The sequence below is a fragment of the Pipra filicauda genome, unplaced genomic scaffold (assembly GCF_003945595.2).
Source record: "Pipra filicauda isolate LSUMZ 115617 unplaced genomic scaffold, ASM394559v2 scaffold101_size5749837_pilon, whole genome shotgun sequence".
In the NCBI taxonomy this organism is placed as follows: Eukaryota; Metazoa; Chordata; class Aves; order Passeriformes; family Pipridae; genus Pipra; species Pipra filicauda.
Genome location: NW_024103452.1, coordinates 2,865,514 through 2,892,147, shown reverse-complemented (window position 1 = coordinate 2,892,147; position 26,634 = coordinate 2,865,514). Strand labels below are relative to the sequence as shown.

Genomic DNA, 26,634 nt, shown 5'->3' with positions numbered 1-26,634 from the left:
AGGAGATACTTCTGGAGCCTATTCCATTTCTCATCATTCTCTGGTCCATATGCACAGACCCTTGACATCTCCAGGGGACAGTGGGCATTATTCAGATTGTTTCAGTCAATGCTCTGTTTGGTATGCATACTTTAAATTACGAAGTTTTTTGGTAGTTTTGCTCTTCCTTAGGGACAGTGGCCAACAGGACATGTTAGGGAAGGACAAGGCACATGCAGAATGGTTCTTCTGCTCCTCTTCTAAAGTAACGGCCTGCAGAATGCAAACAACATGTAGTGAGCAATTAGCTGGCAAATACCATCAGTAAGGCTTAGTCTGTACTTACAGAGAACAAAACAAATCAAAGACTGTAAGATATGCAGTCATTACTCTTCATTTGAAGATGAAGGATAGTGGGAAACAGGACTCTGTTGGTATATTATCAGACATTAGACTGGGGGTGTCTAGTTTTATATAAAGTTTACTCCTAAAGCTTCTAGGAGTGTGTTTCAAACACACATGATGAGTAGGAAAAAATCATAAACCTTCCTTTATTTTTATTTATTTTTTGAACCAGTGATTCACATGATGCTCTATAAACACTGAAGTAGCTCAATCAATGACAAAAAGTTACCTTTCCAAAATGTCTTTTCAACAGAATGAGAGGACTCCCTTGAGTGTTGTGAGCCCCACAGATGTAGCAATGGATCAAGCACCAGACTGGAGAGTGGTATGTTGTGTTGGAAAAGGCCATGATGCCCAGGGCTATGTCACTGCCCCCTCTATCCTGAAGTAATCTTCTTGCCTCCCCTCTTCTCTCCTTCTACCTCTAGTTGTCTATTTGGATAGAAAGCTTCTCCCTGAATGCTACTGCTTTACTTCCCTATGTGTTCGTAGAACTCCTTACACCATATGACAATACTTCCAATGCACAGATTACACATTGTTGCATCCTTCATGTATTTATGCTTTCTTCTATTTGTAGCTTGCTTGGCCTGAAGCCATCCTTGGTGCATCAACCACCCATCCCTTTTCATTCACATCTTTCTTGTACATATTCTTACTCATCAACTTGCAAAATAATGATGACTTGTATGATTTGTTATAAACTCAAGCCTAGCTTTGTGCAAGAACAGTGACTCTGGTTGTATCACTGACCTCGTTTAGTCACAATTGCTAAAAAGTAGAAAATCTGACCAAAACACTGTATTTCTCCTAGAAACAGCAATAATGTGGTTGCCTTACTGAAAAGGGGAAGCATGAAGGCCTGGTAGCGTACCAGGAATACGCTTACATCTTGTGTACAGACACAGAAGGACTTATTTGATGACAACCTTGCCAAAATCACAGTCATTAGAGAGGTTACTATGAAGTGCTGACTCACTGACTTCCAGGGAAGCCACTCAGTGCTGGGCCTATTTGATGAGACAACTGGACTTTTACCAAGCTAAGAGCATAATGTTTTCCTCTGCTCCCATACAGGTCATAGTACTTCATCAATGTGGTTACACCAATCCTAAGCACCTAATTTTTCTTAAGCTGTGAAAAGACAAATTGTCTCCTGCAAATGGACTTTCACAGAACCTTAAACAGTAAAAAGTAAACTGATTAATTCAGTTTGATAGCTTATTGTTAGTTACATGCCAGTAGTTTTATAAGGCTTTGACCTTGGTGGAAGCTTCACTCTTTGTGAGCAGACCAACACTGACCCACCTAAATAAGCCCATTGACAAGTTAGGGCACAGTATGTCCAAGGACCTTAGGCCATCTCTGACCACACAGTGGAGTCACCAGTAGCTTTATCTCTATTATCTCTCGAATCTTTGAACTATTTGTTATGAAGAAGAATATGAACTGCTATTCATATTAGTAGACCTCCAAAGCAAACACTTAATAGCTTTCCTACAATAAAATGTTGATATATTTCACACTTTTCCCAGTTCTTGTAACTGTTAGAAAGAAAATAAACAAAGATTAATTAATTGGGTTACCCAATGACCCTGCATTTCTTTAAAGTGATTTGGCACTCATAAATGAGGACAGAGGAAATAGAATTTTTCTGTCACCACTTGGAATCTGGACACTTACTGTATACACCTTCCCTTTGATTTTTAAGAAAGGAATGAATTCCATTTGATGGTCACTTTATCATACCTTTACTACATTTTTTTATAATAGCTGGCATTTGGTCTTGTCTTGATCTGTGTTTGTGGTCAAAGCAGAATCTGATTATCGAGGCTGTTGATCTTCATAATGGCTAGTTGTTGCCAGTCCAGTTAACTTATTTAATTCTCTTCCACTGTGCTGCCCTTAACCATCCAACTGCTTCTCAAGAGGTGTCTTTCTCCTCTGCCATCTTCATCATTCTTACTTTCCTGCCTCTGTTTTCCTTCTTTCAAATCTGTGTTCCTTCTGGTCCTACTGCCTCCTCTAATATGTTCACTTTTCCAGGAGCTTGAAATTTAAGTGAGGAGAAACAAAACAAATCAAAACAAAACAAAACAGCTAAACCCAAATCCAAATGTAATGTAAACGCCCAAATATACTCTTGTCTTTCTTGTTCCTGGCTTCAGCTAGTGTTTAGGTCTAAAGCTAGGCCTGGGTCCATTAGGATGACTTGTTTGGGTAAGAAGCAAACACCATGCACTGATATGACAAAATCAGCTCTGTTTGTTTTGGCCAGGGAGATTTGCTTGCTTAGATCACATTGCAAGAGTCAGAACTGCTCCGACTCTGAAGCTGAGTGTGAGGGCCTGACTCTGTCCTCACATATATGATGTGACCTGGAATAACTGCCCTTAGTTATAAATCTCACATGTAACAAATCAGAACTAGAAGCAAATTGTACAACACACTGTATGCTTTGTATAATAGAGGAATGATTAAAAATCAGCTGCAAAGCAGAGTCCAATTTATTTGACCTCATCTCCATGCTAGGCTGTAAAATACTCAGCCTGGAAAGCCTGGAAAGCAAGTGTCCTGCATACTTTTCATTTCACTCACAGGGCTGATTCATGCCAGTAAATGCTGAAACCCCACCTCATAATTGGGAGAAGTAATTTCCACTCCATGAGTTTTGCTTGAAGCTAATGTATGCTATTACAAAACACCTAAAGTAAAACTTTAACCATTTCTCTTAGCCCAGCTGCGAAGTTCAAACTGCTTTTTAAAGTTAATTGTCATGCTCTGACCTGCACATATGCACATGTTAAATACAAATAAATCAATATGGCAAGCTTATTCTTGTTTCAATTTGCTTTTTGTTTTTAAAATTAGCATACTCTTGCTTTGCCTATCAGATATACGTGTGCGATGGTATCTCACATATTAAAGTTTTGCATTTATCTCTTTGTAGTTCATTTGCTATTTTATAAACCCAAAGTCCTTGAGGGAGTGTTGGAAAGCCCCATAATTTTCCTTAGTGTTCCATTTTACCTTTTTATCTGTGATGTAGCTAGCATATGTGAAAAAGAAATGCAGATAGCCAGATGGCTCCCCAGTGCCCATACATACAAAAGCTCTGACAAACACAAGTGACTTTAACTAATGCTGATGTTGATTCATACTTGAGCTTATTCTTATTGCTGTCTTTTTTCTAATCCTATATTATTAGGAGCATATGTGATGTTACCTAGAAAATTATTATTAATAATTTTAAGGAAAAATGTAGACTTTTTTTTTTTTAATTAAAGCAAAAATATTTGGGGAGGAGAGAATCATCTTAATTCCTGGTTGGTATTTCATGGTAACATTCTTCTTTTTCTTTGACTGGTATCGCCACCCATTTCACATCTCCCCCAAACCTCCTAAAAGAGAAGTTATTTTGTATTTGCTTTGTGGTTTTCTGTGCATCTTTCTCTGAATCACTCCGCATAGATCACAGTAAGAGGGAGAACACTGAATTAGCTGATTCACTTCTGTTGCTTGGTGTGGGATCTCTAATTGCACTTAGTTGAGGGGATTTTCCAATGCAGTGACTTTTCCTTTTGCCAGGGCACTGCTGTCAGACCGAGGCATTTGAACAGCACCACATTTCAGGGATGAGCAGCATCATGTTTGCAGCCACGCCGCCTGCCCATGGAGAGAGTAAGCTAATTAATGGCTTAGTTTAACCGCTCTCTAGGACAGCAAATGTTCACACATTTCTGAGTAGTTTATTTGTGTTAAGGAGGAGAACTGGAAGAGCATCAACTTTTTTAAGGATTCATGATCTGGAGAGCTCAGTTCATCTGAAGACATCAGTCAATTAATCCTCAAGACATGATCTGAAGTGGGTAAGATTTTAAAAATTCTGGGTTTGTTTCTTTTCTGAAATCAGCTGCAAATCTGGCTTTCCATTTCAGAGGAAGGAGCATCCCATACTTCTGTGTTCTCTGTGATAATAAGCACCACATAATATTGCATTTTCTTGCTTGAATAAAGCACTAACTTTACTAGGCTGGTACTGAAATCTGGGGTGAATCAGGCCACAAAGATATCCACTTGTGTAGACAAAATTTGTTTAGTCAGGGTGCTGCATTCAGATGCTCTCCGGCTATAATGCATCAGTATTATTGACTGCTTTGGTTAGTATGGTCAGAGTGTGTTAATAGTTGGAAACAAAACTGTAACTCAAGCTTGTGCTCTGATTCATTGTGGGTACTTGTTTACTTGTTAACATATTTCTGGCTGTCAGAGATGGCTCCAAGTGTATCACAAGATGTGCTCCCTTGAAGTAATGCTGTGACATTACCCTGCACTGCCTTGGCTGGATCAGAGACCATCTCTCTCTGCGAAGGTGGAAATCTTGATTCAGAAGTAGTTTGCATCCAGCAGGTCAGAGCAGCACATAATATGCTTGAAAGACAACTTTGGAAAACCTAACCCAGAACCCAAAAAGGGTTGTTTGGAAAATCCTTGTGGCTTTAATGGAGCTGCGCTGCAGTTCACATTTTCAAGACATCTTGGGTAAAGTTTTCAATGCTGTCCCACTGCCATGAGAGCACAAATCTCACCAAATGGGAAATATTGCTCAATAGACCTTGGGGAAAAAATGAGTTTGAGCAAATAGAGGTCCCAGTCTCCTACATCGCAAAAAAGCTTCTGAAAGCTGGGGTAAAACTTCTGGAGCAACTCTGAAAACGAACTTTAAGCAACGCTCGAATTCTCCTCTCTTACTCTTCTTTGCTCATTTTCTTTCCAAGTTTTAAATCGATTAAATAATTCTTGTTGGGGGAGGGCGAGAAGATCCCTTCCGAGGGGTCTGGCTGCCACCCGGCTCCCCGCTTCCCACAGCCCAGCCTCATTCCCTCTTCACAGTGACACCTACCGGTATTCCCGGTCGCTCCCTGCAACCCTCCCAGCCCGGGGCCGCTCTGCCCCTGCCCCGCTCTGCCCCTGCCCCGCCGCCTCTCCCAGCGCTGCCCGGCGGCCCCGACCCGGAGTCCGCTCCTGCCGCCCGGGCTTTGCTGCCGTCGGGGCGCGCTGGGAGCCCCGGCACGACCTGCCCGGCGGGGCACAAACTTTCCCGGCGAGTTTCCCTGCCCTCTCCAGCGCACAGGGCGCGGATGGGGCCGGAGGCTGCTCCCGCTGAGCCCTCGGCGGGCTGCGCTCCTACACAGCCCCGAGTGCACCGTGCCCCCCGCCGCCCTGCGCGCTGCCAGCGGCGCTGCCGCGGGCGGACGGGCCGGGCCGGGCGGCAGCCGCCGGCGCGCAGGGCGGGGTGTGGCCTCGCCATTATTTATGAGCTCCAGCCCCTATTTGCTCAGCTAATGATGCACCGGCGGCCGCCGAGCCTCGCCTCGCTAGAGCGGCGGCGGGCAGGGCAGGGCAGCGCCTGTAACTGGAAACCAGCGCCGGCTCCGTCACCGCGCGGCAGCTCCATTCACTCCTAAGGTGCGTAATTGCGGGCAGGGGAGAAGCGCGCCCGGTGCCTTAGGAGTCCAGCTGCCAGGATTACTGTACGGAGCAGACGGGAGTACCCCTGCAGCCGCCGCGAAGACAGACTTTTCTTTTTATCCTTTTTTTTTCTTTTTTTTTTTTTTTTTTTAATTTATTTTTCCCTCCACAATGAGCCAGGTTTGGAATTAAAATGTTCTGGTAGCGGGAGTGGAGTCTATAAACTGATAGAAACCAGATAGAAATCGGTATCACTGGTGCCTCTAATAGCCGGGTAAGCATAACTTAAAGTTCTTTTTCTTTTCTGTAATAAGATGTGAAATGTCTCCGAGGGTTGATTTTTCCTGCTGCTCACAGATAGTTAAAGCAATGTTTTCCAGATTGGCATAGTCTGTGTTTGGCAGGGATTTTTTTTTTTCTCCTTTATTTCTTTTCTTTCCTCTGCTGAATGATTTTTCTTACAGGATTTAAGGATAGGACCCAGCCTGTGGCACATGACACCTGCACAGCACTTCATAGCAAAGCGATACTGTACTTTCCAAAAGCAATACACATGGTGCAAGCGACCTCCGTGGCAGGGAAACTTCACCACTTCACTTTAGTAGCGGTTTGTCTGTTTACAGTTGGAATAGGGTGTAAGAGCAGAAATGTAATTAGACACTGCTTTTTGTCTGTCCTGTAAGATTCTTTAAAAGTACTTTCAAGGTTTTAGGTCTGTGAGTTGTCAGCAGAGATCATGTGCACGGGACATGCTGAATATAGCATCATGACTTACTGAGATAAATTCAGAACTGGGATATAAGCCCAAAGCAAGAGTCAAACTTGCAATTCAGTTACCAGCTCTGTAAATCTCTGAAATTAAACCTATTTCCATTAGGTAACTCACATGTCAGGCACCCTGAGGTGCCTTTTTGGCGTTGTATGCATATATTATTTATGTGTCTAACAGCTGGGTAGGAACCATGCTGCTCAGCATTTGAATCGTATATGTGCCTGTCACTTCTGTGTTAACGGTGAAGATCTGCAATTTGAGCAATGAAATGTAGCAATGTTTCACTCCTGTAACTGATTGCACTGGAATTGGCAGGAGGCACGAGAGTGGGAGGGAAGGAGTGCTGAAAGGGGTTTCTTTCTATTATTATTTCCTACAATATTATTTAAAGGAAGGGGAAATCTGCACACTTGTTCCTCTTTGACTTTTTATCTTTATTGCAAAGAAAGCATAGCGCTACTACTGTAAAATACTAATCCCATTGCATCTGTTAAATCATATGTTCTGTATGATTGGCTATTTGTTTTGGCCTGACAAAGAAATTTTATCAGGATTTAATGCCACTTCTCTCTTAAAAGAGGGGTAAGTAAAAGGATATCCCATGGGCTAGTCACAAGGTTTTAAATTTAAAACCCACAAAGCAGCATTAGTACTAGAGTTCATGCAGCCTGTTTAAAAATTATTCTTGGCAAAAACTCTGCAACTATCGTTTTATTAGTTAACAGACCTTTAGAGATAATTTGGAACTGGGCCAGAATGGATATATTTCTCCTACAGACCCAATCTGTAGCTGGCAAATTTATGACACGGGTGTTTTTGTCAATTAGCAGAGTTGTAGAATTACTTGATCTCTGTGCATTTCTCAGTATTCCAGAGCAAATCATGAAGGGGAGTCTAGAGTGTGGGCTGCAGAGCTCTGCGGTCACTTGCATGCTCTCCATCCCACCCACAACTTTATATGAAGTCCTCATGCAGAGAGAAGCCTTTCAAAGTGATTTACAGTGAGTGGATCGGGAATGACAGAGGTAGTAATGAGATACGGGGCTTTTACCGCTAAGTCAGTGGTGTGGATCTGACCCAAACCAATGGTGACCTAAAGTCATCCCTGCCTGACAGCTCATTCCTGCCGTGCCGAGGTGCTTACAGCAGGTTCTTTAAGGACAGGTGTGAACCTCAGAGGGGCCGAATGAACAGGCATGTAGAAATACTGGCTTCCACTGGAGGGACTGTAGTGCTGGAGCAGAGCTGAGGTAAAATGCAAGACGATTGCACAGACAACAAATCTCTTAATGAAATAAATGTATAGCTTTTAGTGCTGTCTTCTAGCTGTGGGGGTTGTATCTTTCAAAGTGCTTCCAGTTGCCATAGAATCAAATATATCACCTGATTGATGAACTAGTAAGTGGTGTCTAGTAGAAGGGCTGTTTACACCAAAAAGACTATATATATATATATATATGTATATATAAAAGCAGCAAAGTAGAATGGGCCTAAAACGAGGATGTTTTTTATTCTCACCTTTGGAGCTGAGCTGACAAAGTTGTTAGGATAGGTGAAATGAAATTTGCACTTCACAATTTTTGGAGAGATGCAGTTTAGGAGCAGATATGATATAGATATGTAATATTCAGCTTCTGATGTCTGCTGGGTTTTATGGATCTGGTCCAAAGTCCATTAGAATTGTTGGGAAAGTGCCATGACTCCAGTGAGCTCAAGTCCTTCTTAAGCTCAAGTCCTTTTCTTGAGCTAAGAAAAGATGCAGAGTTTTGGACCATTTTCTGATTCTCTGAGAAGCTCAGGCTTCTCAGCAGCTAAACCCTATAAAATGAATGTAGAATCAGCAGATGTGCAGGAGGGGTAGCAGAAGTATCAAGTGTAATGCACTATCTAACTCTGGGATTCTTAGTGCTCTGTAGAAGTCTATGAGAGCAGGTAAGTATCCCGAAAGGAACTAGCCCAAAAAGCAAATGTTGACTAACAGTTTCAAGCATGTTGAAATACTTTTGGTTTCAATGTTTTGAAAGTCATGATGAACATAGTCAGGACTTCTTAAAAGAACAACTAAAGGCTATTAGAGAGCTCAGCTTACTAAAAACTTAAAGTTCATTTCCAAGAACCTTTGATTTCAAATGTTAAAACAACCAATTTCCCAAACCTCCCCCTCTGAACATGAGGGAGACATGTCTAAAAATATCAGCCAGCTTTTTGTTCATGAAACTTTATCTCCCGTCCTTGCTTTGCTCTGCCTTGACATTTAGTATAATTATATTTCCAGCAGGTGGAATTGTCCTCATTTTAAATAAACTGAATCTGATGATGTAGTCTACCCTGACCAAAACTTGGGCTCTGTTGGTTCTTATGAACAGGCAGAGAGCTCCTTTTGTGCCAGCACAGAAGACTGCTGAAGAAAACCATTTTCAGACATACAGAGAAAACAGAAGTGCTGTACCTCCTTCACATCAGTTTTTATGGCTTCAGCTGGAAGAGCTTTCTAAGACAGATCTTTCCATGCTGTTGTTTTTGCTCCACAAAATTGTGTAAGAAGAGTAATGTAATCTCTCTGTCTTTCAGGTTTTGTTTCTTGGATATTAAGTTGCAAAACTGAAGAGATGGCCTTTCTTGCAGTGCACGTGTTGATTGGGATATTTATTTACTTTAGCAGTGTAAAAGGATCTTCCCAGCCTCAAGCAAGGGTGTTCCTAACATTCAATGGTAAGAAAGAAGATAAACATTCTTAAGCAAATGTTATGATTGAACATTTTCTTCTTCCCCTTAAGTTCAATAACTGAGTATAAACTGGCTTTTTGATCTGCGTCCACAATTATTATTTTGGTTGTGTTGCTAACGTACCTGTCAGCCTAAATTTGATGTTTTTTACCTGAAGCTGCTTATAGCTATACATGCTTAATTAATAAGACTTTCTCTTTGTTTTGATTTATTATGACTTACTAACAACCAAAGGTTCTATTTCTTATCCTTAATTTTGCTTGGGAAAGATGGTAGCATATGGCATGTAGTGGAAGCTATGAATGGTTTGAGTTCCTTTCATTCAGTGCCCAACTGAGACGCTTTATACTCTGAAAATGAGGCTGCCTCAAGGTTTACCAAAATAGTTAGCCAGGCAGAGTCCTCTGAAAAAGCATCATTCCTTGTGCACTTTGTACAGTGTGTAGGATGTATGTAGCATGTAGCAATCACTGATGCCTGCATATTGTAAACAAGCAATCAAAATTACTATTTTCAAGAGAAAGTTGCTTTTACTTCTGAAGTTCTTAGCAGTACCTTATTGCTACAATTACCCCAGTATTACTTTTAATAGTAATTTATTCTTCTAGTGTTAATCCCTGTCTTAAATGCTAATTTTAGCCACCACTTCAGAATGTGTGTGTTCTTCACCTTACAGTGTCTGTTAAATTTGAGCTGAAATTTTCTGTCAGTAACTATAGGGGTGTTGACTTTCTTGAGCATTCTGCCTTTTTGGTGATTACCTTTGAGCTATGAATGCCTGCTACTCCCTGCACCTGATGCTGTCTGCAATAGGATGGCTTGTGTTGTTCATTAGTGTTGGGATGCCCTGCAACTGCCATGGGAATATTCTGTGTGCTCTGAACAGTCTTTAAGAATCACTTTAAAAATAATCATGACTAGTAAGTATTTCAGACTGCTACTTGACACAGTGATCATAACTATGTAATCATGAGACTGAGAGACACCCAGAAGGAGACCTGCCAAGTTAGACCTTCCACAAATACCACCCAGAGACTGATCAGTACAAGGTGGTGTATATTATAGAGTATAGGGCCCTAAACTTACTAGATGTAAAATGGCATGGTTATAGTAAAAGCAATAGTAGGAATTGATTCCAAGAGGGAACTGCCAAGTGAAGAAGTAGAAGTGTGAATTTCTTTTCCTTGCTTAGATAGTGTGGGCAATAACTGTTCTGGACAACTCAACACAGAAGCAGGTTTGGCTGTGGTTGTGTGTTGCACTGCAGGTTTGCCACAGTTATGCAGAACAGGCTGATTTGGATTTCCACATCATCTGCTTAATGCCCTTAAAAGTAATGTAGGCTTCCCCTGATCTCTGGTATGACCATGAAGTAGGAAGTGTTCAGGTTTTGTGTTATTCAGCCTTGTGAATGGGAAAGAATCGCGATGAGGGGCAAATGGTTTTAACATGGACTTGAGATTTGTTTTTCATCACAGGTATCCTGCGAGTCTGAAACACTGAAGCACCCATAGGGCAAAAGACCCCAAATCTAGGGATTTAAAAAAAATACTGAATGAAAATCTTAATTCCTCTGTTCCTCTCTGGAAGGAGGTTGTCCCTCCTTCCTTTAAAAGGTGCTATGACAGCTTTATGTTGCAGTGACCCCTTGATCTGGTGAGCTTTTGGGCCCCAAGAGCCCTGCCACTCTGTGCTGGCCCTGGGGATGCAGCCTCACCTCACTGGTTCCTGCTGTAACCCTGCTTGGCTGCCTTGGTTAGACCTGTTTCTGAAATATCATGTACACTAGTTGACTGTCCTGTGTCCTTTCCTTGATTTTAAAGTGATGCTTTGCATGAGTGAAAATGAGTCTCTAGCCTTGGTGAAAGTTAAGGTAAAGTGTCACCAGAGCCTTGCAATACTCTCTGATTATCTCAAAACTGGTATTTTACTTTCCCTGATATTTAACAGTCAACCTTTAAAAAAAAACCCCACAATCAAACCTTAAAAAACCAAACCAACCAAACAAACAACAAAGAAACCCCAACAAACAAAACATTTTGAAGTCCAAAATTTTTAATGGGTCTTTTGAAGTCATAAAAGAAATTATGTCCTTTATAATATGAGAACTATGTCTGAAATAAAAATTTTTTGTGTAATATGTCAACAGTAGTTTTATTTTTAAACTTGATTTCCAGATGGTAAGAAACAGCTTTCATTATGTTAGAAGAGTTTACAGGTTGTTATGTATAACAAGGTAATGGCCTCACCTGTAATATGAACTTATGTTCTATAAATCTGTTCATTTACATGACTACTGGTAAAAGAGAAAAAGGTGAAACTTTGTGTTAATCTCTAGCAAAGTGTGATAACACACTTTCTTCATAAGCTGCTTCATAGCTTATTGTTTTTAAATCATGTAGGAATATCAAGTTATTGGCCGTCTCCTTGCCCTGAGAAGCTGTCAGTTTTTATGGAGAATTGTCACTCTTTTAAAGTGCATCATTTGAAAATAAAACTATAATTAGGTCTCCTTATGTTTTAAATGACATTAGACAATAAAGACAAGTCATTCAAGCTTAGGATACTTACATGAAATATTTCAAGTTCTGAATTGGATTTGGCTTGGTGTCTACAATTACGTTACATAAGTTTTGGGGGTAGAATGCATACAGGAGGAGAAAATGAGTGATGCTTTTCAAAGCTAACCTGCTCCTTCAGGATCAAGTCAATTGAGCTTATTCACACTGCAGCATTTCTCATGGGAAAATCCAGCAAGTATCTTGACCTATTCTGTTTTTCATCAGGAAAGATAAAAATGCGAATCATTTGAATCATGGGCTGCTTTTCTCTTTGCCATCGACTTCATTAAGAATCAAATGTAATTAAAAAGTACGCCTGGGTAATACCTCAAGAGCCTGATAATGGGGATTTTGCAATTAACTTCAATGGATGAAGGACTGCAACCCTAACTTCTATTTTTGAAATCAAAAGCCTGGCCCCTTGTCTAATTAAAATGTAGTTCATGACTTAGCTGAGATTGTTAACTGTGCGTATGACGTGAGTGTGGAACTTACTGCTGTCTGCACCCTGAGTGCCTTGAAAATTGCAGCGCTGTACAGAACCCTGAGGCCTGATTTCTATTGCTTTGCACCTTGTATAGCCATTTACTCAGCTGAAAGAAAAGGTCAGGCTGAAGCTGAACTGCTTGCCGTGCACAGGTATACGTGGTTATAGACGGCACTGGGCCTGCAGAGAGTCAGGCAAAGGGACTCTCAGTTTGCCTGGAACAATTTGACGTGACCCAGTTGTCCTGTTCAACGGTGATGGTTCAAACCATCAATATTTGTACAACATCTGCACTTGCAGAGCCACTGCAGTTGAAGAAGAAAGATGGCTCCAGCTTTTTCTGATTCTGAAATTGCAAAGGTGTGAAGCCTGTGGTGCGACAGCTGCAGCAGTGTTGGGGAATCATCTGCTGTGTTGCCGTGGAGGATGCAGGTGTGAGGGAACCTGGGATGGGCGAAGTAAAGGACTCAGCATGTCACCCTACACCATTGGTGTACTATTCTCCCTCCTCCCAGCTCTTCTGGCTCCTTGTCCTTGGAATAGATCTTTCTTAATCTACTTAAATCACTGATCATAATTAAAGCACCATAGTTTGTTTTCTCTCCATAGCAAAAGACTTACCTTATCTGTTTATGAACTATCAAGTATGGTGCCTGCAGTTTCTCAAACTATGTGCATTCCTCTTTCTTACTGCATGTTCCCGAGCAGATAATTGGGAGCTGTATCGTTCAGTCTTTACAGGGGAAAAAGCTTTCTCAAATCAGTGGGAGTATTATCAGAATCAGGAAGGAGTTATTAGACCCCAGGTTAGTGTCTGAATTTGTTTCATACCATCTCAAATTTATTTTTGGATTATTGCAACCCTAAAATGTCGGGCTGTACCATTTTAACATAAAATTCTGAATTAATGAAAGCAGACTTAGTACTTATTTTTTAAAATACACTCGAACAAACCTTCTTTGAGATTTAAATTTTTATGGTGATGCACAACCAAGTGATAATTTCACAATCTATTGGGAACATTTAATGCATTCCTACCTCAAATATCTGGTCTGACAGATATTTCCCATGCAGACTCTTCCATTGTCTCCAGTGAAAATTCCATATGAGAAGTGGATCAAGGCTAATTTGCAGACGGTTTTGTTCTTCTCTTTGTCATAAAATTACTAGAACACGTAAAGGACTTTTAAGAAAGTATCAGTCAGCTTCATTAATGACAATTAAAAAGCATAAAATGTCACCAGAGCAACAGCAGCACTTATTCAACTGTCAACATATTTTAAAAGATTTAATGCAACCCCTGTGGTTACCCTCAAGGAAAAATAAAGGAGCTGAGAACCATTTTCTTTGAGCTCTTGAGCAACAGCAGTACAACTTGTTTTTAAACAATCCCTCATTGTAATGTTAATGTTACCACAGTTAATAAAAAGTTCATTTATTATTTGGGGGACTTTGTGCTGATGACAGTCTAGTAGGCAAAGGTTTATGCTCAAATAGTTGATTGGATCTTTTTTGGCGTCCATAGAATGAAAACTGCTTGCAAAATGAAGTAGAAGCAAAGCAAAAAAAAATAGAGAAAGAGGAAGAAGAGATCCATGGTTTTATTTTTGTTTAAATGCAAAACTCATCTTGAATGTTCATACAGTTGCCTAATTTTCAGCAAATTGGGTCATATTTTCTCAAATTTAACTGATTTATTGCTTTCACAGCTCTGTGGATTTAAATAATGCTAATTTATAAAGCATTGAACATCAACCATGTGTTAACACTTCCAATTTAATTGTCTCTCACTGGAGATCTAAAAACTTAATACTTTCAACTAAAAATAAAATTCTTTTTATCTTTAGTAGTGAAGATGGTATTTCTACATTTGGTCATAAAATCAGAGAATATTAAGGGGCTGCAATGGGCCTTATAGGTCATATAGTTGCAATTCCTCAGCCTTGCCATGAGTGGGGAGACCTCCCACTAGACCAGGTTGCTCAGAGCCCCATCCAACGTGACTTTGAACACCGCCAGGGTTGGGGCATCCACAGCCTCTGTGGGCAACCTATTCCAGTGTCTCACCACCCTCACAGTAAACAATTTCTTCCTAATATCTAACATAAATTTCCCCTCTTTCAAGGTGTATTGATTATTCCTTGTCCTCTCACTACAGTTCTTTCCAGCTTCTTTCCAGCTTCCCTGTAGCCCCCCTTCAGATACTGGGAGGTTGCTATGAGGTCTCCGCACAACCTTCTCTTCTCCAGGCTGAACAGCCCCAAATTTCTCAGCCTGTCTTCATAAGGGAGGTGCTCCAGTCCTCTTTTCAGCTTTTTGATCCTCCTCTGGGCTTGTTCTAACAGTTCAATGTCCTTATGTTGGGGACACCAGAAATGTAGAGGCCCAGACAGGGCCTCTAATTGCCAACTAAGGTTGTTCCTAAAGACAAATGCCTAATTTACAAATTACAGTCTTTTACAAATTGTAGTATTTGGGGGCAATTTTTAGACTTTTATCTTCTCTGTATATTTCTTTCATTGCTTTGTTGTTTATTATTCTTTTTTTTTCTCTGTTGTTGAAATAAACAGAGGCTTAGTGCAATAAATCTTCTACAGAAATTGAATTGCTTGAACAGGCTGCGAGTTAAATGTAAAAACAAAGCAACATCAAAAAAATCAAGCATTTTAAAGGAATCATTATGTAGAAATGTCAGTATTCTTTCTACAGTTCCATGAGTAGACATCCCACGTGCCAAATGACATTGAATCTACTTATTTTCACACTCTTGTTCAGTGGCAGTGTCACTGAGTTAGCTTCACTGTCATTATTGTTGACATAAGTATACAGGAAAGGAGAATTTAATGTACTCTTTCTGTATTTAGTTAAATTGTGCCGTGTAATTTAACTTCAGTTATGAAAATGATCATGCAATAAAGCTGAACTCACAGGGTCCAGTTCTGTGTTTGTTCTCCACAGTTAGTATAAGAGGTATCCTCATGGGAAAGCACAAATAAGTACATGTCTTCAAGGTAGTTAATTATCAGACAACAAATTTATGGGAAAACCCTAAAAATTTAATCCTTCTCTTGGATGAAGAACTCATCCAAGTTTGATAAAATTTGAGAATTGTTTGTTTCTTGCATGATAATGAGTAGATCTCCTATCTAACAGATGACTTACTTCTTTTAATCTCTTTTTGTTCCCCAACTCAGTCAATTTGTCCTGTATCTGAACCAGCTCATGGTTGGTTTGTTTGTTTGTTGTTGTTTTTTATTTTGGTATGGAAAAATCAAACTTTATCTGAGAACATTTTGACAGATTCTACACATCTTAGCACTCTCTGCTTCTCATAGAAGAAAGCAGCTTATCTTGGCCAGTTCCACTGCTCTGACATTACAAGTCTTCCCTGTGTTGCCTGTCCAAGGCAAATGCTGAAGTCCCTATGTAGGCAGTTATATTGTCATTATTGTACAACACATCTTCTTTTTATGTTTAAAAAAACGTGATGAGAGAAAAATGGCACAGACATTTCTAATATCCCGTCTTTTTCAGGATTGTTCTGGTACCAGTAACAAGAGCTCCTCTGTGAGCCCTTTCCATACTGGATGAGCTCACAGTGCACTTTGATATGTGGTGCCGCACAAGCCTTTTTGTGTTATCAGATGTAATTAGTGACGTGACTCACAATAATTACTCATTTTATTGAAGTGCGTTGACTGAAATCCTGCCATGAATAAATACATAGACCAAGAACTTACCCTGTCATTTGAACTGTTTCCTCAACATGTGTATTTTGTTCTTTTTGCTGCTGACTTTTCAGTGTTCTTAAGAACACTCCTTGTAAAAAGACTAGGCATTGTTTGTCAGGGAAAGGACTATGCCTTAGGAATGCAGTTTACTGATTCACAGTGCACCTTCTCACTCGTCTTATTTTTCGTCTAGATGGCAGGGGCTCAGCAGACAGCAGGTTAAAAGAAGGCTGTATGCTTTCCCCTGTTTATTTAGTTAGAGAGTTGGGGTCTCAGGGATGCAACTGAGTGCTGTATTACCTGTGTGAATCAGGGTGATGTTGAATGTCCTCTCTTACTGTGAAGTGTGCCAATTCTTGTTTGGGTAAGGTCAGTGGAGGTGTTGTTTCCTGTTCCTTTGTACAGCAGTATTTGGGATATTTGCAACTGCTCAGATTATAGGTAGATTATTTTTTTTTTTTTTAGAAAGACAATACAAATAGTTTTAACTAATAATTTTAGAATGCTTATCTTACATTCCAAGACTGCATTTTGAAGATGTCCTGCTGCCATCTTATATCTTATCTACAAGAAACTGTAGTCCGCAGTATTTCATCATTATCAGGAAAAAGAGAAAAAAATTTCTGAAACTCTCCATCCAACCACCTCAATAGAAAACATCTCTGGAACAGCATTTCACTAGTACACAACTATAGGGAGTTCTATCAGGGAGTCCCAAGAAATACAGGCTCTATTCAGAACTCTGTGTTGTTAGGGAGAGAAAGTGAATTTCAGATCTGGTGTATGAATGCCCGCAAATCACCATGAGCTTAGAGACTGGTCTGTAAGCACCTTTCAGGGCTGAGCTCTTAATTTTTAATTTGGCCACCATCTCCCAAGTGTTATATGACATTTTTAATGAGATTGATAATTCTGAGGAAGGAAGAATGGTTTAGATTTTGTTCTTTTGGTGGGTGCTTTTTTAATTTTTATTTGGGGGCTGTAAGTAAACACTTCATATAAAATACACCCTCTTTTTATGAGAAGATTTTACTTGCAGTAAAAATTTCAAATGCAAATACGATTCTGTGAAATGCAACATTTAGTAAAATTCAAAAGGGAATGAATACCCAGACTTTTAAACAGTTCTGCTTAATTTTACTCATTGCTCTGGAAATAAATTATTGCCTCACCAAAATTATCTTCTAGAATATGGATGAGGAGACATTACAATCAGCTCGGACTGCCAAGTTGCTTAATGGAAAAAAAATGTGTATTGGCAGTTACTTTTATTTAAAAAACAAAACTAACCTAAAAGTCAGCTGAACCCAAATTCTTTTAGTTACAGGCACTGCTTTCAGCCATTAAACAGGTCAGACTGGCATTCCAAAATTAAAGAAAAAAATTGTTTTAGAATTACGTGGCGAATGTGTAATGGATTAAAATTCACTTTCAACTATCTATCAACTCAACTATGGTCTCCTTTTAGAATTTCCTTTGCAATTTCACAGTTCCTATATCGGTTTGAAACTCAACTGGAAAACACAGGGTCTAGTAAATCCTTCCCTGAGAGTAATAGGCTTTCTCAGTCACCTGTTCTCATGATCATTTGTTGTTTTTTCTTAGAATTTTTTTCTCTTGCTTAATACCATTTCTCTGTACCATTCTTAATGAAAAATATGTTTACTTTTAAAAGCTGTTAGTTATGCAGAATAAATCAATTTATCTCAGCTAAGAATCAATTAAATTGGGAAAACATTTGTCTTCTTTTAACATCTTTGTAAATCAGGCTATATCTCTCAGTCTTCCAGCTTAAAGGAGCTGCAGAGTTAAATTTACATGGAGGATAAGGGAAATATGCAAGGCAAGTGTCTGATAATTCATTTCAATGGCTCAGAATTGCAAGGTTTGTTTTCTTTCCTTCTCGTGCATGCAAAGTTTTGAACAGCAGAAGGAGAAGATAAGCATCATGGTATATATGGACACCACAATTGATAGTGTAATAGGAAACAGGGAGGGAAAGATGGTAACAGTAGATGTATTTATAATGCTGCAATGATTTATTTTTAATGCAAAAAGGCGTGTGTATTCAAAACACTGTGTCAGAGGTACATCAGTATGTAAACCTGCATTTTCTGTTCGTTGATACTTAGCATTTTACTAGGTGTGAACCTAACACTGATAAAGAAACTCCTTGAAAACAGCTACTGATCCACTGAAAGTGGATTTTCCTTATCCTCTGAGATATCCACTGAGTCATTACCAGCCAGGGAACAAAACACTGTGTTTTCCTTGGGGCCAACACTATCGCACACTTCTTTGGCCTTTCTGGTGCGTTACAATGGCACAGGATACACACATCGTAACACATCTAGTTTTTATAGTTCTTAGAAATTCCTCCTTGTCTGGAATAACCAGCCTGCATGCCTCTCATTGCAGTTCTCTGAGACAGTCTCTGTGTTAGTATGTTGAGTGCTCTTACAAGGCACAATATCAAATTAGTACACAAAAGTGTGAGCACTTGCATTGTCAGAATAGCACTCTGTTTTTTTAATATCAACCAATTAAGATGTTATTTTCAAGGAGAGGCTTGGCATTTTTTCAAAAATTTACTTCTTGAGGCCTGAAAAGGATTTAGTTGGCATGTAGAAATGATCCCAGGCTTAGAGTTTTCGATGGCTTCAACGTGAACACAGCTGGAATTTTTTAAGCTGATTTGAGTAAAAACCCACTTCCTGCCACTGTTGAAAATAATGCACTATAATTTTATTGTGTTTTTTTTCCTAAAGCAGACAAACCTACAGCAAAGACAAAAGAGTTTAAAGCCCACATAAGGTGTTTTATTGTGGTTTGCATTAGGGAATTAAAGCTGTGCATATATGCCTGTAAAGCTATTACCTCTGATTTAATAACTTATCATCTTTCTAGCTTTGGTAATTCCCTTTAAAATGAGAAGGTTGTCAGCCATTCATTTCTCCAGTAGAAGCACTTTTTTATTTATGGATACTTGGGAATGTAAGACTTTTTCAAATAAAATTTTCAAAAGTATAGTAGGAATAAAGAGTCATTTGCCCATGGTTTTTATTTCACTGAATGTTCCTTCAACCTTCCTCTCTATTATTTCCTGATCTCAAGTAAACATGTTCCTAAGTTCACACCAACAGCTGAAAAAGTGTGTCCTTAAAAACTAAACTGCATAAAATTGCAAAAAAATAATTTGAAACTTTCAGATGTTGTCAGATATATTACTATCTGTGCTAGTAGTGCTCAGAAAGTGAAGCTAGGAGAAGACTTACAAACTTGGCCAGCATAGTTTGGCCCACCAGCCAGGTCTATCCAGCAAACCACAGACTTGTATCTGGTCCCATTTTTTGCTTTGAGACATGGGAGAATCTGCTTGCACAGTATATGCTTCCTTAGCTGATGAATTCTTCCTCCCTAGCACCCAGAAGACAAGCAGTGGGTTCATGAAGCACTGGCATGGCATTTTCAGAAGAAAAAGAACATGAGTCTTTCTTCATTTTTGTGTATATTTGCCCCTGGATGGGTTAGAGCAGGCGCTGGGGGAGAGAGGCGAGCACAGGAATTCAACATCTCCCCAGCATCTGGGAAGAACAGACCACCCTGATGCAGGGGCTCTGAAGAGGGTTTTGTAGAGGAAGGCTGTGCCAGCTGAATCAATACTGGGGCAGGTTTCTTACCTACTGTGGTAATTTAGATGTATTGGGGGGGGGGGGCAATCAAATAGAATTGTTAAAACAAACAAACAAACCAGCAAATCTTTCTGGAGTTGATTTTTTTTTTTTTTTACAGATACAGGAATCTGCCTCAAATGATGACTTAATTTCCATTTGCTATTTAAAAAAAAATAAAAAAATTATTCCAGATTCTCAGGGTGCCATTGCCAAAGAAATTTCCTTCATAAAAACACTCCAGATACATGCAGCACTGCAGTACAGTGATGAAATCCCTCTCCATTACTATTAGTATTATATTTGTGCTTCAATTCAGTGCATTTTTATTGGTATGGTGTTGGTATTAGTATTGGTACTCGGGGCAAGCATGGAATGCTGGTTATGAGGCAGCCTGTGCTTCTCCTTGTATCCTTAGTTCCTCTCTTATCTTGTCCTTAAAGAGGTGAAAGAATTCTGCCTGGTCTTGTCCAAGAGGCAAGCAGCTGAGTTTATTCTTTTCAGTCTGTGTGGTGACTGTGAAGGACCTTTGCTTTAAGGTTATTCTCTTTTACACAAGGGTACAATGGCATTGGAAGGGGTTTATTGCTTGCTTTTGGCTGTTGAAGGCATCCCTAGGCAGCTGGAAATCCCTTTCAGATTGGGTTGGATGTGAGAGAAAACATGTAACATCTAAGATCAACTAAACTTGAGATTGTAACATCAATAAACCACAGCACTCTGAATAAACAAGGTGGCCACTCACTGTTTACTGTTCCTTTTGCTTATTTTTCCAGCCCTGTGTCTGTGATAGCCCCAACCTGTTTACTGAGCAGTTTAAAATGACTCTTTTTCGAAATAGGTCTGACTTTTAGTTGATAGGTATAAGTTGTATGCGGAAATGTGTCAGAGAGAATTAGCAGCTTGTGGGACATTTTTTCTCTAAAAGGCTCTTTCAGGAAAGCAACTGTTCATCAGTGGAGAGCGAGAGGGTGGCATAGGAGGCACCAAGAGGCAAAAGGGTCTTGTAGAGATTATTCACAGGCACAAGATACTGCACCCCAGCTCACGCAGTATGAGAATATTCAGCCTTAATATCTGCTCCAGAGGTAATCTCCAGTTCCTTTGAAGCTGATTTCAAATCTGATATCAGATCTTCTCATGTTGAAGAAAGTCCATATGTATTCTCTTTAGGGTCATTTAGAAGGCAAAATACTGCTTTCTTTATACAAGAATGGAGCATAGTTCTGGCCTACTGTGTCATTGATATGTTAAAATTTTCAGCAACTCTGCCAATTCATTTGTTCTGATTTGTGGAGATGAAAGATCCAGAAAAGAGATTGCTGTGACCAGTTTTGGACCCTGCCAGCATAACAGGTTCTGGGAAAATGGAGGAACCCCAGTGAAGGGCCACCAGGTGGTTATGGGTGTTGGAGCACGTGGTAAACAAGGAAATGATGACACCCGAGTTTCTTCTCGTGGCTGTCTGATGGGGGAGAGTCAGACTCTTCTCAGCAGTGCATCTGTTTAGATGCTAGGACTGTTTTTATTTCTTCTTCTTTTTTTTTTCTGTTGGTTGGTTGGTTGGTTTGGTTTGGTTTTTAATTATAAGCGTAGTGAGACATTGGAACAGTGGTGTGAGGAGGCCGCAGACTCTCCACTGGTATATGAAACTCAGCTAGATGAGGTCCTGTGCTCACTTCAGTAGGTAGTTCTGTTTTGAGCGGGATTTTGGCTGACACAACCTTCAGATGTCATTTCCAACCTGCATGTTTTGTGGTTCTGTGATTTTATCAGTATCAGCAGGTGTGAGTCTTAAGGCGTTGGTAACTGTGTTGGCAGTGTTTTCAGCTTATCTGTTAAAGCAACTCTGAAGAAGAAAGTTAGCTTTTCTCAAAAAGGTCAGAAATCTGACCAAATGACCTGGCAACCTGTGTCCACAATGAAGGCTATAAACACTCAACATCAGGAATTTTTATTTAGATGCTTACTGCAAATTATTGTGCCTGAAGTGTGAGTTTCCAAGACTGAAACCTTGCATGTTGTGTAAATTGTTTTCTTACAGTTTAACACAATAGATTTCCCTGGTGTGGAAGAGAAAGACATGAGTCTGTCTGTATTTGCACAGTAAAATAGAACATACATATGCACAACCAGCATAGGAAAAATTAGTAATATGATGCATACTTCTGAGTTTAACCTTTAGCTGTCATGTGATCTATACTGAAATATTTTGAATATTTGAAAAATTCCTTGGAACTGTGTTGATTGTTAGGCTGTATGGACTTAGGGAAGGTTTGTTTAACCTCTCTACAAGGCTATGGTGGTCTCTGATTGGCATTATTCATCGGAGTCACTCTATTTTTCCTGTCTTTGTAGTCACAGAATCATGTGGTTTGGAAGAGACCCCCAGCCAACACTATCGAAGTAGATCTGATTATATCAGGTTGCCTGAATGACTACAATGGCGGAAGCCCCACCCTTTAGTATCAGTGTTCCAGTAGCCTCCCAGCAGGTCATTTCATGCATAAGTAAGATGACTAATTCCCCATCCCTGGAAGTGTTCCAGGCCAAGCTAGATCAGGCTTTGAACAACCTGGTTTAGTGAAAGGTGTCTCTGCCTATGGGGAAATGAAACGGGATGAAGTTTAACATCCCTTACAACCCAAACCATTCTGTGATTGATTCTAAAAGTTCCCCTTTTCATTCATTTCTTAAAACTGAGCAGACCTTGTTCTCTCATTTCTACATGTGTGCCTTGTGGTCCAGAAACATTATTTGTTCCTTGGCTTATTTTTAATCTTCCATTCTAATGCTGAGCTGCTTGCTTCAGTAATTGCTCACCATCTCTTCACTCCTCTCCAGGTTCATCTCTGCATATAATAGGAATAGAGTCTGGCTCTATGTCTATTACAGGAATTTGTCATTCAGCCACTTTAAAACTGACTAAAATCAGAATCAGAACAATATGTCTTTCTGTGTGTATACTCACTGACTATTAAGTTGGTTTAGTGTCCATTTGGGGAAGAAAAAGGAGATTTTTTTTTTTTGGCCCCAATACAATTAGAGTCAAATATTGAGCTGGTTTGGTTTTTTTTTTCCAGAGAATGTGAACAAATGTGATTTGAGTACCCACAGCAGTTGTTTAGTGTATTTTGAAGTTGGATTTCATGATATTATGAGGAACTCACTGCAGACATTTTTAGAGAAGTTTCTCTATAACTTTCTGAGGATACCTTTTGATTCCTTCACATAACTCAACTCCTATATGCAGTTTAAAAGGAAAAGCATGTTTACCAGTTCCCTATTAATTTACATTTTGGGCATTAATCCTTGTCACTGGTGCAATCCAAAGCATTGCATCATTTGGTAATACCAAAATAGGAGCAAAATCTCTTGTATATGAAGAATAAAATAGAATAGATCTCAGTTCACTCCTTTAGATTCTCTGCAGACAAATTCATTTCCATGTGGTAAAGGATAGATGGGTTTTGTCTGTAATGGGATATTCATTTTCATTTGATCTGCCTTAATCCTGAAGATACGGGTTTAGATCCCAGAGCCATTGAAAATATTAGCTTGATGTTTCCATCAAGCTTGAAAAGCTCTGTGACTGAAGGCTCTCAGCAGCTGTTATCTGCTATAATAAATGCCAGTGATAAAAAAGACTAGACAAGCTGAGGATTTAAGAACAAATAAAAGTATTTTCTTAATTAAGTTAGGAAAAAAATCCTTTGCTGATTTCTTTATTGATAGAAAAAAGTACCAAGATTGTTCTTTTCCACAAATACTGCTTAGGATTTGGGGGTCACAGTTCATAGCAAAATACACCACCTCTGTTTGCCCAGCTGCCACACCTCCTATGCCTTCTCTCCTCTTTTATGTGAAGAGGCTGAAAGCAAGGTAAAGGGAATAAGAGATTTAGTGCTGCTCTAATTGTAGATGATAATTAATGTAAATGATGTTAACAGGATTAAGACTTTTTGCTTCCATGTGCATATCCCACCTGAGAGGAATGGTACCCTTGTATTTAAGCACAGGGAAGAGAGCATAGTCTTCCAGTGTGGTTTTGGCTACGTAGTGACATGTAATGGTGATCCAGAATGCAGGAATAAGTCTTGCAAGTTCTTTTATTTTGATTTTTACTTTTTTTTTTTTTTTTTTTTGTTTTTTTTTTTTTTGGTTGGTTTGTTTTTTTGGTTTTTTTTAAGTCAACTTTGCAACAACTGGAAACTGCTCCTCCAGCATAACCCGGGCGTTCTAGATAGAATGGGCCCTCAAACAGAAGCAGACCAAAATGTCAAAACCAAAGGAAACTCTTAAGGAGAAAAAGGATATGGGAGGGATGTTTATTTCAGCTTTCATTCCGAGTTCAATTTTATGGATGTTACACACAAATTAAAGTAAGATTGTGTTACAGAACTGTGTGTTACAAAACCTTATGGCACAAAATTTAAAGAAAAAAAAAATCTGTATTCATGTCTGTGTCTCCATACACTTCGAACAGATGTGTTTTAATGTCAGAATGGTCCACAGAGGTTTATGCCTAGCATACTGCTTATATAGCAGCAGTCTTTCTCTGTCTTACATGTTTCCATTTGGTTTTGGCAAAACAAAAGGAAACAACAACTAAAAAGACATTCCATTTTGTGGGGACAAAAAAGCCCTTCTGCAGTCCAATGATGTAACTGAACTTTGGATTATGATCATGTTTTCCAATGGGTGCAGTATTTCAATTAGAAATCTACATTTAATCCCTCTCCACCCTAAAAGAGGGTGAGATGAACACAGTGATATATGGCAATGTTCAATGTTTTCTTTCACTGTAAGAGAGTATTCAATTTTCTAATGAAAGTTAGAATGAAAACAGAATAGATTAATATCAGCTTATATGTTTTTACAACTTTTTTCTTGTGTCCAAACTTCAGCATGAAGCGTTTGTTCAGTTCAGAGGTTTCAGAGCCCATGGAACAGGGCATGCATTAAAAGGTGGCACTTACACGTGTCAGGACAGGCCTTGCTGCTGCTCTTGCCAATGATGAACAGGGCACATGTTTGCTGTTGTCCCTTCTTCACTGCCCACACCAGTAATTGTGACTTTGCATTATTTATAGAGACTGAGTTGGTTTGCAGTTTTGTTTTTTCCTGCTTTTCTCTTTAGCCACTATCCAACATGACTGTACCCAAGCTTTTTGTTGAGGTTTGTCTGGTGGAAGCAGAATTAAAGATTTTTGTGTACTTTGCCATCTTATGACAACTGGCAGCAATTGAAATGAGGCATGTCAAGCAACTACCACAAAAAGAAATCAGTAATTTACAAGTTCAGAAAAAGGTTGAAGAAACAAGCCTCCTTTGTAATTTTGCTGTCTTGTACAGTTTGTTAATATTTCCACATTTGAGAATATTTAATTTTCCTAATTGAGGGAATGTTACACTACAGTTCAGAAGAGAAGGCAAAATCAAAAGCAAAATACTCTCATTTTCATCAGAGCAGTGCTAATGCTTATGTTAGTCAGTGAGAAAAACATGGGGGTGTATGGGAAGCAATAATTCATTACTGTCTCTCCTGCAGTCAATTAAATATGTCTCATACCTAACTGATTAAAGTTGGTTTTTTTTCCATTATGATAATAAGATTCATTGGAAACAGACTGAGAGTAGGACCATTTCTCCCAGCATTTAAAATCTCTAGAGGAAGGGAAAAAGTAAAACCCAAATGCCAGCCTTGCCAGTTTGAGTTTGATTATATAAAGTCAATAGCTGTAGCTTGCAATAGATGCAAAGTTTTTCTTCCTGCTCAGTTGTTGACTCCTGTCGTAGCTAGACCTGCTGAATCTTAACCAGTACAACATGTGAGAAATTTTCACTCATGACAAAACCATGGGTCAGAAAGGTGATGATCTGCTTTGTAGGCACAAGTCTGACATGAAGATCCCATGTGAAATCATAGATCGTCTCGCAGAGTAAAGGACCTTTCCCCATCCCCAGTTTGGCTGCTTTTAAAATAGTATAATTACAGAAGGATTTCAGAGAACCAATCTTTGTAATGCCTTTCTCTTTCTATAAAATCTATTGTTACTTATTTCTAAGCTCCTTAAGAGACTATATACTATTCTGCCAGGCTAAAATATGCATTGCCCTTAAAATTCTTCACACTTACTGTCTCCTCCAATTTGATTCACATTTTCTCCCTTCTGTATCTAGTTCCCTGTCCAAGTTAAAGTGTAAAATAAAGTCGAAGAGATGTTTGGGCCTCTGAACACATTGCTGAAAGGTTCATTTTTCTACACACAAGTGTTCAGAGTATTTCTCACAGAAGAATAGCATAAATTATGGAGATTCTGTTCACTGAACAGTGAATGGTATTGTCAGTTTGCTTAGGAAAAACTAATGAGGTTGTAAAGAAATACCGTCTGCTTTATAAGAGTAAAATTTGACAGCTGGAAAAACAAGGGCAATAGGCTGACTTCCATTTTCCATTGATTTTAGCCCCCAACATTCAGAAGACTTCCTTTTCTGCAAAACCACATTCACGCTGCCTACACACGAACTCACAATGCTCTTTTGCTCCAAGCCAGAGGCAGATTAAACTTCATTAGTGGAGCAAAGCTTGAGGAAAGTTCAAACTGTAACAGATAGTAATTTGACAAATAAAAAATTAGGGTTTGTTTTACTAAGGCAAAAATAAAGGCCAGAGCAAGGTTCCCATGGCTCTTTTGTGCCTTTAACCACTGGGTAGGAATACCATCCCTTTTCATAGTTTGGTTTACATACTGTATAAGCCTAGTAGACAAATACCATGGATTTTTTAATGCATTTAAGCACTCAGTTGAAACATGCATATGTCTCA

The 26,634-nt window shown here is 39.3% G+C and overlaps 1 protein-coding gene across 3 annotated transcripts in view; it reads left to right on the top strand.

The window, feature by feature from the left end:
- The first annotated feature begins 5,724 nt into the window (after window positions 1–5,724).
- Window positions 5,725–26,634, top strand: part of SEMA3C (semaphorin 3C) — a 112,175-nt gene continuing 91,265 nt past the window's right edge. Inside the window, exons 1-3 of one of the 3 annotated variants that reach the window (XM_027729993.2) lie at window positions 5,725–5,853; window positions 6,037–6,130; window positions 9,200–9,340. In XM_027729993.2, the coding sequence (XP_027585794.1) occupies window positions 9,238–9,340 (103 nt within the window). In that variant the 5' untranslated portion in view covers window positions 5,725–5,853; window positions 6,037–6,130; window positions 9,200–9,237. Of the gene's footprint in view, window positions 5,854–5,998; window positions 6,131–9,199; window positions 9,341–26,634 lie in introns of those variants that run through there. The other 2 variants (XM_027729994.2, XM_027729992.2) reach the window with 2 other exon arrangements.